General features: G+C 39.5%; 3 protein-coding genes across 9 annotated transcripts; 2 read left to right on the top strand and 1 right to left on the bottom strand.

The window, feature by feature from the left end:
• Positions 1-41: 41 nt before the first annotated feature.
• LOC100121556 (ubiquitin domain-containing protein UBFD1) lies at positions 42-4,842 on the top strand. Its single transcript, XM_001605118.5, has 5 exons — positions 42-1,293; positions 1,688-2,053; positions 2,140-2,330; positions 2,406-2,594; positions 2,682-4,842. The coding sequence occupies exons 1-5, from the start codon at positions 1,284-1,286 to the stop codon at positions 2,790-2,792; spliced, it is 867 nt and encodes a 288-aa protein (XP_001605168.1). The 5' UTR covers positions 42-1,283; the 3' UTR covers positions 2,793-4,842.
• Positions 4,843-5,186: 344 nt separating this feature from the next.
• Positions 5,187-8,838, top strand: LOC100121541. 2 transcript variants are annotated; one of them, XM_031920905.2, is made up of 4 exons: positions 5,187-5,309; positions 6,097-6,270; positions 6,631-7,606; positions 7,696-8,838. In XM_031920905.2, exons 3-4 carry the CDS (start codon positions 6,851-6,853, stop codon positions 7,909-7,911), a joined length of 972 nt encoding a protein of 323 aa, XP_031776765.1. In that variant the 5' UTR covers positions 5,187-5,309; positions 6,097-6,270; positions 6,631-6,850; the 3' UTR covers positions 7,912-8,838. The 2 variants fall into 2 exon arrangements, with proteins under 2 accessions (XP_031776765.1, XP_001605151.1); XM_001605101.6 differs by lacking the exon at positions 5,187-5,309 and having other exon boundaries at positions 5,760-6,270.
• LOC100121520 (WW domain-binding protein 2) lies at positions 8,714-15,342 on the bottom strand. 6 transcript variants are annotated; one of them, XR_004344472.1, is made up of 7 exons: positions 14,646-15,342; positions 14,037-14,346; positions 13,044-13,378; positions 12,809-12,964; positions 10,286-12,269; positions 9,659-9,744; positions 9,541-9,572 (listed from the first exon to the last, which is right to left on the bottom strand). XR_004344472.1 is itself a non-coding variant. In XM_001605082.6 (6 exons), exons 1-6 carry the CDS (start codon positions 14,090-14,092, stop codon positions 9,525-9,527), a joined length of 891 nt encoding a protein of 296 aa, XP_001605132.2. In that variant the 5' UTR covers positions 14,093-14,341; the 3' UTR covers positions 8,714-9,524. The 6 variants fall into 6 exon arrangements, 1 of the variants encoding a protein (XP_001605132.2); XM_001605082.6 differs by lacking the exon at positions 14,646-15,342 and having other exon boundaries at positions 8,714-9,572; positions 12,060-12,269; positions 14,037-14,341; XR_004344473.1 differs by having other exon boundaries at positions 10,268-12,269; positions 14,037-15,342.
• Between the last annotated feature and the right edge of the window lie 111 nt (positions 15,343-15,453).

Below are 15,453 nucleotides of genomic sequence, written 5' to 3'. Positions count from 1 at the left end.
TGTAAAAGTATTATTATTTTCACATCGTCAATGTCACTCACACAAGGCGCGCGAAACTCAAAACGCATAACGTATAAGAGCGCCTAAAGCCAAAAGCTCGGGAAACAATAGAGAAGCGTAGATTGTAGGATTATCTCAGAAGGCTGTAGAGCAATAAAAGCATGGGTAGACGGAGAAAGCCACGAAGCGCCAATAAAACCGAGACCGAAGCCGATCGCAGTAACGCGAAGGTCAGGGGGAAAAACCTGCAATAAACGCTGTCCGACGGGGCGACGAGGGCAGCGCATTACAGGAGAGCCAGATCAACGCGCAGGCTTTGCGAGGGGTCCTTCCGCCACTCCGCCCACCCGAACGTACTCTCCATCGGGTCAGGGCCCAGAACACCGCCGTGAAGGGTGAGACGGAGGAGATATAGCTACCATAAATTTTTTGTCAGTGCGATGGGTCGATCGTCACATCAAAAAATTTTGTTGAAATAAATACTTCCTATCTTATGGTAAATTAATATCGTCTTTCTCACTAAATGTTTTAGTATATTATACAGAGGTTGCGGTGGCCAATCGCGACGATGCGCGGGAACGCTCTGGGATTTGAAATTTGTTTCGCTGAATTAATCGTCGTTCTTCTTGTAACATCGCTTTCGAATATTATAAACATTTTCATTTATTATAAATCAGTTTTTGTTATTTCGTGTAAACTAAAATTCATGCTCAAAACGGCCTTTGAAGCCAATTCTAAGTTGGAAAACAAAAATTCTCATTTGCAAAAATTTCATCCGCGTCGCATCCATCAGGAAAGTCCATAAACCGCCCTGCGGATTGGCTCATATTTCCCGTACCCAAAGCCGCGTAATAAAACGCTACACCAAAGCCCGCAGTCGCTCGGTTTCACGCACATAGCGTAGAGCATCGCACAGCGCTCGATCACGGAGTTCCATCGGCTCCGTTCATTGTACCTTCGCTCGACGCGCATAGCGCCCGGAAAATTTCTAGCCTCGTCTCGGTGTATTTTCCGTCCGTCTACCTCCCGAAAGAGCCAGTGTAAGTCGTGTCACGCACTATCCCACCTACAGAGTTTCCATTTTCCTCCGACCGACGCACGACCACACGCTGTGCGCGTCGAGGTTCTGTCCGCTTAGCTTAGGCTGATCTACCTATTCGACCCATCCATTGGGCTACGAGAGAGAGAGGAGAGTGCAAGTCAGTGTTGCTGGCCGCGGACTCTCCACAACAACAACAATAATAGCTCGACGTTTCTGCATCAACTGTGGAGGACTTAAAAAAATGGATATCGGTGAGTTATTTCGCGCATCGCGCACAGATTTTATCTGCTTTTTCGTCGGCGATAAGCATCCGAGATGATTTTCATAGAGAAATTTCGAGAATAGCGGGGAGATATTTTCATTTTTAGGACTTAACCTATAAATTTCACTCGAGAGAGAGAGAGAGAGGTAGGAGAGCCTCTCTCGGACATTCCAGCATTTTCCTCCGTTATTTACGTATATGTGTCGTGCGCTTATTTTCGCAACTGCTATCTCGATTTTGAGAAATAAGTGTTTCGTTTGGTGAGGATTTTTCAGTCGATCTACAGACGGTCGCACGATAATGAAAACAAACATCTGCTGGCGCATGTAGAAGTAACGGTTTTATTGTGGACTCATCGTGTGTGCTTTTTTGTCTGCTTGCAGAAACGGCGAAAAACGATAATAACGACAATTGCTGCAGTCCATCCTCACACTCGAACCTTCTGTCGAATTCGAATTCGACGGAGGCATCGAATGAAACAACACCGGGCGATCATTCCAGCACCTTGAACAACGAGGAAGACAATGTTCCTGAAACTGACAAGAAAGAAGATTTGCGTGAGAAGATAGATTTTAAAGTAATCTATAACAAGAAGAAGATTGACATTACATTTGCTCTGGACGGTACGGTTGCCGAACTGAAGGGCCATCTTCAGAACATCATATCCGTGCCGCAGTCTATGCAAAAAATTATGATTAAAGGCTTAGCCAAAGATGATCAGACTCTTAGGAGTTTAGGTGTAACAAAAGGTATTCACTTTGATATTAATTTAAATGTGCAAGCTAGTCAAACAACATGCAACGAATATTACATAAGCTTTCTATCTTTGTACCAGATGCCAAAGTTATGATCGTGGGATCGAAACTAGACGATGTTTTGGCAGTGTCAATACCAACAAAGCAGGAATTAGCAGAGGAAGCAGCAGCTGCTGCCAGCAAAGAGCCTCTGTCGCAACAAAAATTACATCGAAAAGTTTTAGACAAAGGAGTTCCAGAGGACGTCATGCCAGGAATTTTGGAAACACAGGTTAGTTGTGATCTGTCCATTTAGCAATACCAACTCTTTCAAATTTACATGCTGACGATATATTTTACTTGGCAGGAACCTTTACCAGACTATCCATTAGCTGGTATGCTGAACAAAACTGGTGGAAAAGTTAGACTGACTTTCAAATTAGAGCAGGATCAATTGTGGATAGGAACTAAGGAGAGGACAGACAAAATACCAATGATTTCTATAAAAGATGTTCATAGTGAGCCCATTCATGATCACCCGGAATATCATATTATGGTAGGTTAAATTACTGACTTCAACTTGGTCTTCATTGTATGAATTTGAAATCTTCAGTTTTTGATTAACAAATGCTTTCCATTACAGGGCATACAACTAGGTACAACAGAAGCATCAAGGTATTGGATATATTGGGTCCCATCGCAGTACATATCAGCAATTAAAGACGCTGTCCTCGGGAAGTGGTGTTACTTCTGATCAAGTGCTGGTGAACAGTTTTTTTCATTTTCATTTTCTTTAATTGAGCGTAATCAGGTGTGAACATCGAAACAAACGACTATGCTAGTCAGGCATTTTAACAATAGGTAAATAACTTATTATGCGTCAGGATTACGCAAATTAGTCAAGACGCAAACTGTCTATGCAAAGAAAGTGGACTACTTGTTCAAATATAACTAGATTTTTTATATGCAAGTGAAAGTTTCTTTCCTTGTTTAAATGTCCTTAATATCGATGAAAGTTCTACTTTGCTAATTCTAAATAGAACATTTCATTGAAAACTGTTGATTCGTAGCTGCTTTTATAAACGCAAATTTTTAATTTGATAAAAATCTAAAAATTTCTAAGGTGATAAAATTATCATCTTGCTAAATCATCACTAATTTCAGTGGTTCAACAAGTCTCGTCTATGAAATGTCAATTCAAATCTCAAAACAAATATATAAAAGTATAGTTCACTTTACCAACTCGATACAGGTAATTTGAACTTTTTTTAATGCAACATTCTATCTAATCGAGACTATCGTTTTTACATACACACTAAAAGAAGAATTTAAGACTTTCATTGCGAATCGCGATGTATTCGGTATTTTGTATCGATTTCGAGCAGACGAACTGCTCGCTGGATTAATTTTTAAACTCGATTTTTCGCCAAAAGCTCCTGTCAAAAGTTTTGGCGTGAAAAAGTGCACAATCGCGCATGCTTGTTACGAAATAAAAAGGTGCATCGTTTCCCGTTCTTTATTTCAAGAGATATTGAAATATCGAAGATCTCCGGCGATATTCTTGCGCTGCATATATTATATAAGGCGAGAAAGAGTTGTTGCTTTGCATATTCTATGATATTCTCTTTTTTTTTTGTCCGACAAAATCGGTTCTAAAGAGTCCTGCGCTCCGAGTCAGAAAAAGGGTAAAACGAAACAATGCTTTGTGATATATAAGACGACGAAGAGGGCAGAATCGTTGCGCACTCGTTGAATGCATTGTGTTATCATTTAACTCACACTATTGTAGGGTAACAACGAATTCTCATCTCGAATTAATGCCAATATATGTATATTTGCGCCAATAATGATTTATGTTCATGGTTCATTCGTTGGTTTGACATGGTATCACGAGTGGTGAAGTATAAATAAACTTAAATTATTCGAAAATGAATGTGCTGTTATTAAAATATATTATAGACTATGCATCTTCAATCAAGCCGCACAAACGTGTAAAAGAGACAATGATTGTCTGAGTTGTATAGTTATAACACTTTGTAATGATATTTTGTACAATCTATTGAGTACAGGAAGAGAAAAGGGTAAAGATTCACTGAACAACCAAACTCCAAAAATTATATGTTATTATAGCGATTCAAAATTGTTTGCATGTCCGATATCCATCACACAGACACTGCGAAATACGTCCTTCTGATATAGGTGACATTATGTGTGGGACTGTGCGATACTCCGCGAAAATAAAACGATGATATTAGGAACGCAGCTATTCCTGTGCTGATTATACAAGTACCTTAAATTTTAATTGTCGATAAAGATTAATTAATTAATATATGTATACGCAGATATTATTTCAAGCGAAAACTTCGAAATGCTCAATGCAGACATTCGAGCACAACAGATTTTAAAATACGTCTCTATTTCAAAGGTGCAGGGAAGAATCAATCGATGATCTCTACAGCAAAATGACAGAATTCATGGTTGATCCGCCGAAATCCATCGATTCTCCTCCCTACACTTCGAAATGAGCGAGCGAGTGATCGAGTCACGCATCTCCGAAAAATAGCATGTAATTGTTTAAAAAATTGTGTTGATTGCAATAATTGACTATATTCTGTTCACTTATAATTGCGAATTAAATGATACGACGTACATAAGTTAGCGAGTATAATTGTTTAAAATATTTTTATGAGACCGATTGTTTGCACTATAAATAATGCACACCACTTTATTTACAAGCGATATATTATAAAACAAAATTGAATGTTATATGAATAAAGATCGAAAGTGAGTATAATACACAAAGAGTCCAGTCCAGAGAAACTCATGTTCATTCAAAACCCTGACACAAAGAGCGCGCAGTTGGGGGGGAGGACACTGCATGCCCCCTGTATGAATTTTTCATCGGTATCCCGTTCGATCCTCGTTAAGGGCGAGGACCGCATAAAAGAGAGCCTTTCCCTCTCCTACTCCCGGCGGCTTTCCTACAAGCGAGAAAGAAAACACAAAAAGGTCTCTCTCGTCCCCATCAAACACGTGTCGGGGCAGGAAGTGGCTCGTTGAGGCGCAGGCGTAGTAAGAGAGAGAGAGAGAGAGAGAGAGAGAGAAGAAAAAAGCTCTCGCGCGAAGCCCAGCCTCCCATTGAAGGAGCGGCAGATGTTCTGGAGCTGATGCTGTGATGTTATACTCGCGCTAACTCGCTTCAGTGCGAGATGAGATGTATCCAGTGCTACATGCTTATACGTGACTTTTTCCGCCCTCTTATTTCGTGTGTGTAAGTTGCCTGTTTTAACGGAGCTATTTTCGAGAGCGTTCCGGCGAGATACGCGAGTGTTTTGATTAACGAGTGGGTGATAACGAGCTGATAATTGCCGCACGGAATGTGGATTTTTTAAATTTTCTACGTAGCTATATATATATATATATACGGTATCGTAAACGAGCCAGTTTCGAATTATTCGAGAGTGTATAGCTTTGCTTCGTCAGAGAAAGTGCGCGGAACAAGCGTATGTTAATGATAATGACAGTGCAATAAAGACCAATTTCGCGACGAAATGAGGGCCTCCCGAGTACAAAGAAATCAAATTCCCGGAATCTCCATCAGAGTTGATTAGCATTAAACCCGCATACGTGTCATTGCGCTTAACTCGAAAATTATTAAAAAAGACCGCGCGATTCAAAATTTCGAACTCGGTATAAAATATATAGCAAGCCAAAAAAAAAAAAAAAAAAATCGCTACAATAACGGACCCTTTCGCGCACCTCGCGTTGCACAATAGCAGGTATACCCATATATACGTATAATAACGAACCGCCCCATGCGGTTCGTCACACACAGGGCTAAAAAATTTCGCTCGCGCACAATATAGCCGGCGAGAACAACAGACGCGGTGTAGTACGTGCATATATGTATATATCTATATATACGCACCTAATACTTGTATACACTTAGTAGCCGGCTGTGTGCTTATACGCGCACAGCCAACCGGCGCCCGAAACTTTTCCACATATGATCAATAATTCCCCTCCACTATATACGTTATACGTATGTATGTATACAGTAGACGCGGCGCGAGCGGTGAGAAAAAAGGAAAGGTTCGGCGAGGAGCTTCAGTCGCTCACGGCAGCGCAGACGGTAGAGAAGTGGCTCAAGGCCAGGATTACTATACTTGCTCGCCAATGCGTAAACACCAGCGACTACTGCCGCCGCTCTTGCAGCACGTTTTTATACCAAGGTAACGTTTATTTTTTATTTCTCCTGCTTATACTTCCTTTTTCTGCCTAACGTGATACTTATAGCTTCTTCCTTTTTTTACGGAACGACGTACGTGGCTGTGTGGTTCGCGTATTTGCGTTTGTGGTGACGTGAGAGGATCGTATACTGTATGCGCGCCTTGTCGAAAAAAATCTATCGCGTTGTTAAATCGAATTATCTACCTCTTTCGTTTCGTCGCGAGGTGTGGTAGAGAAAACTGTTTCTTCGTTTTCTTGCTCTCGATGTTTTGAATAGTTCGCCGCGAATTCAAATAGATAAATAAACGTACAAGTATAAACAACTGCGAGATTCATTATAAATCCTTGCAACTTGTTTTCAGAGCTCAAATTCCGCAGATGCCAACAGCGAGATTACACTAATTGCTGCTATGAGTCTGAAGATTTGCTTAGGAAGCACTTGAAGCGTATATAGTGTGAGAGAGATAAAGAATATGCAACTGAATCGTGGTAATTGTGTCATCGAATGAATCATCTTACTGCAGTAAATCTTTGCCAAGATAGTACTTGAGATGTCAAAGAAATTTGCCAGTGGTATTAAAAATGTCCCAGAAGGCACAACACTTGGAAGTGATAAGAGAAAGCTTTCTGCTTCTAGCAGAAGACTTTCTCCGGAAAGGACATTCCATAGAAGATTTAAAAAACGTAACAAAGATTCGCAGAAAACCTAGTAAATCTATCTTTCGTCACTTCTACAGCAAGAAACTCATTCTAGTTATTCTGTTGCCACTACTCTACAGTATTGTCGTCGAGAGGTTTGGCATTGATTTTCTTATCCAGTACACGCAAAATACCAGATGTCTTGTACCGAATAATTATCTGGTATGGGAATTTACCAGGCCTGTTTCGAATTGTGATTTCTGCAGAGGTGTCAATTCTGCCTTGGTCCTGAACAATTTGACAAAAGAGGAGTTTCAAAAGTATGCCTATTCCTCCAAGCCAATAATTGTAAAGAAAGCAGCTAGCCACTGGATGGCTTCCAAAGTTTTTAGCCTACAATTCTTCCATAGCTTGTACGAGCAAATACATGGTGCCTATGAATCCGTCGAAGAAGAATGTCAATTTTTACATTTTCGAAGCAATTTTGCTAATCTAAAGGAAGTATTTTCTATGAGCGAGCAACGAGCAATGAATTTACCAGGTGAGGAAGCCTGGTACATAGGATGGAAGAATTGTCATCCTCAGATCTTAGAAATAATGAAGAAATTTTATGAGCCGCCACACTTTTTACCAGATGACGCAGAGATACCAAATACAAATTATATATTTTTAGGGTACGAGCAAGGTGCTGTCATGCATGTGAGTAGCAAGCATTCATCTAGAGTTAAAAATTGCATCCAAAAGTTTTTTTAAGATTCCATGATTAATGGTGTCATTTTTAATTGCAGCTTGATTACATTTCACGGCTCATGTGGCAAGGCCAAATTATTGGAAGTAAGACTTGGACTGTCGCGCCGACACCCGAGTGTGAAGACGTTTGCAAATCATTTAGTTTTTTTGTCGACACTGGAGATGTAATTTTACTCGATACCAGAATATGGTATCATGGCACACAAGTTGAAAATGGACAGTTTAGCCTTACTGTCACTTCCGAATATGGGTAGACTGAATTTTTTATTAAGGATCATTGTTAGGATTTGTAAATATGTAAAATTTTGATTGCCTGGATTGCTTTCCAAAGAGTAATCGAGAACTTATTTTTTTAAATCATGACTCAGGTTTTATTGACCTAAGTGAATTTTATAAAAACTTACCAAAACCTTGCCATAGATCACTGTTAATGTTCTAGGATTTTATTTTTCATAGTAAAAAAAAAAGATTATTTTACTTATTTTAATTCTTTATTTCTGCGATTTTGCCATAAATTGTCATAGAAATATTTTTAATTGACATGCTTGTTTGAATTATTTACTTTAGAGTCTTTAAAATCTTGTGTTTTGTAGGAATAGGGAAATAATAACGAAAAGGATGAATACGATCATGTATATGCATGTAATTTTAAAACTAATGTACTAACAATAACGTTAAATCAGTGCCAAAAATTACTCGCATGAATAAATAATTTACACTATTATGCGATAAAAAGACAATTCCAATGCAAAGTCAATTGCTTGCTGCCATATTTTTGCTTTGCACAGCAAGACATACGAGTAAAAACAGAATTACGAAAGATCAATTATATTTTATGAATCACGAAAGTATAACTTTTAAAAGAAAAGACGTCAAAGTATTTATCGTATAAGTAAAACACTCCTTTTAAACCATATATATTAGCTAGTCGATCATGAGGATTTTAACGAAAGTACTTGTAAATAAGTCCATGTAAGACTGAAAGTACTATTAAGTCAGAAAAACTTCGCGCTCCAAAGCATGTAATATATATAATATATTTATAATAAGTCGAACTCTAAATTGTTAATTTTTTATTTTTTACATTCAAACTTTGCTACAGATCTCCTATAATTATCTTGCATCTATAAATCTTTTAATAAGAGTATATTGTTCAATAAAAATTGTTGAAATATATAAAACTTCTTATCGTTAATTTTATTCTCTCAATAATACCCATCATTGAGAATTTAAATGCGTTGTTTTCATGCATTTGTCTTTTATTTCTGCACGTACATCAGACTTTAACATTGCATTAAACATACATCAACAAATATAGACTGCAATACAAAGTCAAATACACAATTTCTTTTTATTTTATAAACAACAAGTAACGATCTATACTTGTGAACTTTCAAAAGATTCTCTTTCGACGGTGAAATATAACGCATATCTAATTATCAATAAGTCAAATGAAAAGAAAAATCTACAATACTGCACTTGAATTAAAGAATCGAGGAACGTCGTGTAAAATAACATAATAATAATACAATAGTTAATTACTCATTTTTTGTTTTCTCTCTCACACACACACACACACACACACACATATATAATATATATATTTATATATATATATATATATATATATATATATAAAAAAGAAGTATGGAAATGATGTATATCACACTACTAATAAATGCAAAAGTTGTTAGAATCAAACGTGTTAAAATATGCTTGGAATGCTAAGGATATAACTTTTCTATGCATTAAAAAGTATAGCGCTACAAAAATAACAACATTGATGCCTTTCTTTTTTTGCTCCGCACGTAACGTATTCCTCGGGGGAAAAGAAAATGAAGTCTTGCCTCAAGCATATACGCCGCCTTCATTGGTCTTTTTTCTCCGTTGCCTGTTGAAAACTCGGTGGACTTTCCTGAAAATAAGCGAAAATATAAGGAAATAATTAATAATCACATTTTTCAGCTCATCCTCGTACTTTCTCGTGAATATCAAACTTACGTAGTATGCTGGTGGTGGCACGTATGCACACTGTGGTCTGTTGGGATCATAATAAGCACTTTGCGCAGCTTCCGCAGCCTTAGCATCTATTGAGAATCGCAGAAAGAAAATTTTCGTTTAAAAACATAGTGGCTCACAAATAGGTTTGGAAAAATATAATTTACAGTTTTCGGAATAATAGTTTAAAAATATCAATGTACAAACGGCCAAACGAGACTACAAGTGGTTTATTAGGACGCGAACATTGCGTATTATGCAAACGTTATGAAAGTATAAGAAGGCCTTCGCAGCTTTTAAGATATCGTTTTAGAAACTGGAAAAGAAAAGGATTCGCCGTGGAAACACGGCGTTCAAAACTGTTAGCCCACATAGCATCGAAGTTGCGAAACTATCAAAGACCGTATCTTTCTATTAATAATAATTTTTCACGCGATTCGTACATAGGTACATAGGCACAAAAGTGAAAGTATGTACATGACTGTATTAAAAAAACAACTCAAGGATACAATCTGCGTGCAACACAAAAACTCGCGAATCCCCTTCCCAACACACATGCATTAACAATTCCGAACACAGGCTTAAAACTATAAAGAATAAAAATTATCGCACAATATAAATACCACGCACAAGGGGCCACCTTCGTCGCACCAAAATTACTTTTCGACGGCATAACAACAACAACAACAACAACAACAACAACAAAGTATCACAATAAAAAGTCGTAAAAAACGAAATAGACGAAAAAGAATAAAACTTCTGGTCAATTCACGATAGATCTCTCTTTTCTAATTCGCATACTGTCGTAACCCGCAGCAGCAGCATCTCCTCTCGAGACAAGCGAAAGAATGCAGTGCAAGTATAAGTGCGTTCAATGCCAGGTCGCGAACGCAAGTTTCAATTACACTTTTCCACGAACTGGTGCAGCGCGTGCGAGTGCAGGTGAACGAAAGAAATCGGCGCACGTTATGTTATGTATGCCGCGCGCAAATTGGCCGTGCCAGGGAAAAAGCAGCTAAGCGTCCGAGAGTCGACCGACTATGACTAAACTATGAGATAATAAGCGCGAGGCTTCGGGGCCCCAAGACAGCGCGCGCGCGCGCGCGCGCACAGTGAAAGCCAGAGTCTGTGCCACCTTCTTAGCACGACTGCCGGGGCCGCTGCGAGTCGCTTATGCAATCTCCCGTTATTACATAATATTCAAAACACTTCGAACGTATATGTGGGTCCGCGCGCTTATGTATAGGTATATAGTACCCCAACGGTGAAATCGCTAAATTGCGATGTTGTAATGTATGCACCGTCGATCACAAAACGTCCAATTAGTTGTTATACGATTTTTTTTTCCTCTTTTTTTGCTTAACATACATCCCGTTTTCTTTTCTTTGGCAGGTTTGTGTAAATGAAAATGCAGCATAGTACTATGTGACAATGTTTAATAGTGACAATCAACTTTTCAAGTTTAATATTTTTTTTCGTGTAATATAATAAAGCTTTGATCGCAATAACAGGAGGACAGAGTTAACAATTAATTTTTATACGAATATGCTAAAGTGTACAGGATTAGGCGTATACAGCCGACTGATCTTTTCTAAAGATATATTATCCTTTGCCGTTATATTACGTACTTATAATTGTGCTGATAAGTGAATATAAAATACAATCTATCTTAAAAGTTACTTTCTTAAATACAATGGAATATATAAAAGTATATTATTGCGATTATATCGGATCACGATTAGTCGTGATCGTTTTATGCGTTATATAGCGAATGATCAACAACATTGGCTGTTGAAGTGAGAGACCGTGAATTCCTAATGAAGCTCTTATAGCGCTCAAACAGAATCGTCAAGACGAGTCTTATACGCGACTTTAAAAGAGTAAAGGCATTAGTGGACTGTAAATTTTAATGCGCTGCTATTCTTTGGTATGTTGTTTTTAGAAGTAATTTTAAAATACAAAACGTACAAAAGCCGTAATACTTTCTTTAAAAATCATAATGACCACCTTGTTATATAACTTAAAACAAATTTTATCTACAATAATTAAAGCAAAGACCGAGTTTTCAGGCCTTCGAATCGCGAGCCACTATTGACTTTACCCGCGATCACATTATTTTAATTAAATAATAAAAACTAGAAAAATAGAAACTGGTTTCAGAAAAAAAATAAAAGAAATAAAATACGGGTCTAGTTTGTCAGAGGAAGGGGCTATGCATCTTAGTACGGGTTTGGATTTGATGGATAAGGATAGGCTCCCGGTTGAGCATAGGGCCCAGCTTGAGGCTGACCATAGACTCCAGGCTGTTGGGGCGGATAGGGACCTTGCGAGGGTGCACCGTAACCCTGTTGCATGTAGGGAGAATACGGCGGAGGATTCTGCTGGCCGTAATTGGGGTACACACCTGCTTGGGACATCGGCTGGCCGCCGTTGTAATTCGGATTGGCCCAGCCGGGCTGTCCATTCTGTTGGGGATGTTGCTGGGGATGCTGGGCTGGCGCTCCCCAGGCTCCTGGCTGCTGTGGTGGCGCCGTGCCTCCGCTCGCGTAACCCTGGTAATTCGCGTTTATACCTGGGTACGGCGGTGGCATGTCCGTCATGAACACACTATTCGCTGTGGACGAGCAAAATATCATCGTTAAGAATATAAAGTTTCCACTCGCAATCGCGTTGTTTACGTGCGTAGATAAATCGTTAATCGGGTTATGATTGTATGGAAACGAAAATATTCGTTTATCTTTTTAATTGGCAATACATTTCGTCGGTCGGCGAGTCACGTCTTGAGAAGCTTTGATTAAGTGAAGCGACGTAACATATTACAGCTTACCTTGAAGTTAAATTTAATATTAAATTATTAGACTGAAGGGGCACTACTTGCAGTGAGCAAAAGATTTAGAAATTCTTAAAAATTGAATACTTTTGTTCACCAACATCTACTTGAAACATCTACTTTACAGAAAAACAGACATCGTATTTTCGTCAATAAATAACGTTTTAATTTCAAACATTACTTGAAAACATATAGCCATAACATAAATTTTGATCTCAATTATTCCTGTACAAAATGAATCACATGCACTATTTGTGAATATTATAAATTTGGACAAACACAACAGTTATACAAAAGAACTCAATATAGTAATATATAATAACCTGGTGGTTGCTCCGGGAATGCATTCGTAGGTGGCATCCATCCATAGTATCCGGTCGGAGCTGCTTGATAAGCTGGTGGTGGAGCTGCGTACCAGCTCGACGATGGTGGTTGATACGGTGGAGGAGCATCAACAAAGTCAGGGCCATTCCTTTGAGCTGTGCAGAAAAGTCAGCTAGTTACCTCCAGCATTCTGGTATTGACCAAACACCAACATATGTGAGCTATATACTATACCTAGTTGAGCAGCTCGCAACATTGCCGAACCAAACTCAATAGCTCCACCGCTCTTGAAGTGCAGCTTGAATTTGCACTCTCCAATCCAATTGCCATTTGGCTGTGCTCTGCATTTGCCCTTGATGTAGTTGGCTCCAAACATAGGCTGTTCAACTTCGACTTCTCTTAACGTAATGAACGGAAAACTGAAAGATTGCATCTTTTCCCTTTGGTCCTTGGCATTGAATATCATTCTATGCGTTGTCAGGTACAGTCTGCCTTTTTTCGTCCCTAAAAACTCTGGCATCTCCTGCCCATGAAACTCCATCGACACATTATCGCTAAACAGCAGTATACTGAAAGAAAGAACAGAATAGCTTTTGAGAAATGCCTGAAATGATACAAGCACACATAGGGATTTCAAGCTGAAAGTCAACTCAAACATCAATTGGAGATGATGTGGACAGTGAAAAGTAGGGGCTTGGCTCGTAAAAAGACTTTACAGAGAAGATAAGGCGCTTTGCCTCTGTTTAAAACGCACAGACATTACGTTTAGAAATCTAGCATTCATAACCTCGAATTCGCGACTCGCGACGTTCGTCGGAAGGTAAACAACCCGCGAAAGCTCGCAGTAAAGCACGAAATCGTTACTGCAACGTTTTCCAGCCCGCGAAAAGACGATCATCAACGAAAAAAACAAGTCGGCGAATCGATAAATAGCGCGACGTAGACATCCCAAGGTCGCGCGAAATTTTCGCATAGTTCTCCTCCGCGCGCAATTGCGCCGAATGACGCAACGATCAAAAGCAAGTGCCAAGGACTGTCTAGACAAATCCAACATCCTCTGGAACCTACTCTTCGGCGATTATCCGTAGAATCGTAGCTTCCTTGCGCGGAGAGTTAGGCGGAGCCTCGAAAATTCGAGCGCCTTCCGGGAAGTCCACATAGACTCTTGTAGGTCAGAGAAACGCAGATGATACGGAAAGGTGATTATAATCGGGTAAAAATGCTTACCACTCGCCGGCGTGTATGAGAACACCGCCGTTGGCGTGCGCCGTGTTCAGAGACATTTCGGATGCTGCTGCTGTCTCTCGTCTCGAGGTAAATAAATAAAGCTACGGATATATTCTTTGTACCGTGTGTGTCTCGTCTGGATCCTCGGTTAGCACTACTACCACACATGCGCGGTAAGTATACGTCGAGTAGAGCCCACGAAACACACACGCAACGTCGCGGGGATCAGCTGATTCATAAATGATGATAAGAGACGAGGCCAGCGCCACCAGACGGTTGAGAATGATATCGCTGTAGCCTGGCTTTTATGCTGCGAATAGACAGAAATTGGAGAAGGTGCTATATGGTGCCTAATAGTGAGCTTGGAGGTATGTATACATATAGTTGAGGATAATGATACGTGTCTCTATGCCGTGACTCGTGGCGAAAATGTAGAAGAGACTAATACATCGTCGGAGATAATAGATATTAGGAGGATGAGTCATGCTGCTGATTACACCATTGAATGTGTTGTATATTCAGAGATCATGAGATCATTATTAATATGAAAAGTAACATATTTTTAGAATAAGGTCGCTGTACTGACGATTATACAGTGTACGAACTTACTTTACGCAGATTAGCCTACAGTAAGACAGCTGACGCGTATTTTCGACAGCACCTATAGCGATCATGAAAAGCTGGGAAAACCGGCTATGTCAGAGGATTCTTTTTATCCTGAAAACTCAAGGAATTTTTACTTTTGATTTTTTTTTATTTTTACATCATAAATAAAATCAGTTTTTTTAATGCAATCGATGCTTCTCAGTTCATCAACAGTAATGCATACAAATCGACCAGAAAAAAACTTAGCTGCACAAAAGATAGAACTGCTATAACCATCACATTATCCACACTTCGTTAGATTCTCACTGCGCAATAAAACCGTTCAATAACAACGACTCGGTTTTACCATCCGAATCGGCCAGCGTCACGAATAATATTACATCCACGATGCAACTCAACTACGAGATCGGCAGCGAGACGCATAAAGGAATTTCTTAATTTGCAAATTCTCAATGGAACGAGGGGGGGGGGGAGGGGGCGATAAAAGCGTTTACGTCCAAAGCATGATTCGAATTCCAAATTCTCCCCGAAGAACCACTGCTCTAGTCAGTACCGCACGAGACCCTAACGATCTCCTCAACCTTACCGATCGTCGGACCGCAGATATCTGCAAAACAGCCGATATCGATCGATGACCCCGTACCCAAGTACACCCCCAAACCACCAAAATCGACCGATAACAAAAACAACAATTCAAGAAAAAACACACAAAAGCACAGCTCGACTCGAGCAGTCTCGCGAAAGCTCTGCGCGCGCAGAAATCAATGCTACGATGCCGCGCAGCGCGTCTACGCACACATAGAGAGAAGAA

This window comes from Nasonia vitripennis, chromosome 1 (assembly GCF_009193385.2).
Source record: "Nasonia vitripennis strain AsymCx chromosome 1, Nvit_psr_1.1, whole genome shotgun sequence".
NCBI lineage: Eukaryota > Metazoa > Arthropoda > Insecta > Hymenoptera > Pteromalidae > Nasonia > Nasonia vitripennis.
This window is presented reverse-complemented; position numbering and strand designations above follow the sequence as displayed.

What these genes read in the sequence shown, in the direction of transcription:
- LOC100121556 (XM_001605118.5), top strand. An exon ending in CAGGAATTTTGGAAACACAG is followed by an intron (nt 2,331 to 2,405) that starts GTTAGTTGTGAT and finishes TTTACTTGGCAG; the next exon opens with GAACCTTTACCAGACTATCC. An exon ending in ACCCGGAATATCATATTATG is followed by an intron (nt 2,595 to 2,681) that starts GTAGGTTAAATT and finishes TTTCCATTACAG; the next exon opens with GGCATACAACTAGGTACAAC.
- LOC100121520 (XM_001605082.6), bottom strand. Translation starts at nt 14,092, where the DNA reads ATGTCTCTGAACACGGCGCACGCCAACGGCGGTGTTCTCATACACGCC. An exon ending in GTTGCGAGCTGCTCAACTAG is followed by an intron (nt 12,965 to 13,043) that starts GTATAGTATATA and finishes TTTTCTGCACAG; the next exon opens with CTCAAAGGAATGGCCCTGAC. An exon ending in ATTCCCGGAGCAACCACCAG is followed by an intron (nt 12,270 to 12,808) that starts GTTATTATATAT and finishes GCTCGTCCACAG; the next exon opens with CGAATAGTGTGTTCATGACG.
- LOC100121541 (XM_031920905.2), top strand. Translation starts at nt 6,851, where the DNA reads ATGTCCCAGAAGGCACAACACTTGGAAGTGATAAGAGAAAGCTTTCTG. An exon ending in AGCAAGGTGCTGTCATGCAT is followed by an intron (nt 7,607 to 7,695) that starts GTGAGTAGCAAG and finishes TTTTAATTGCAG; the next exon opens with CTTGATTACATTTCACGGCT.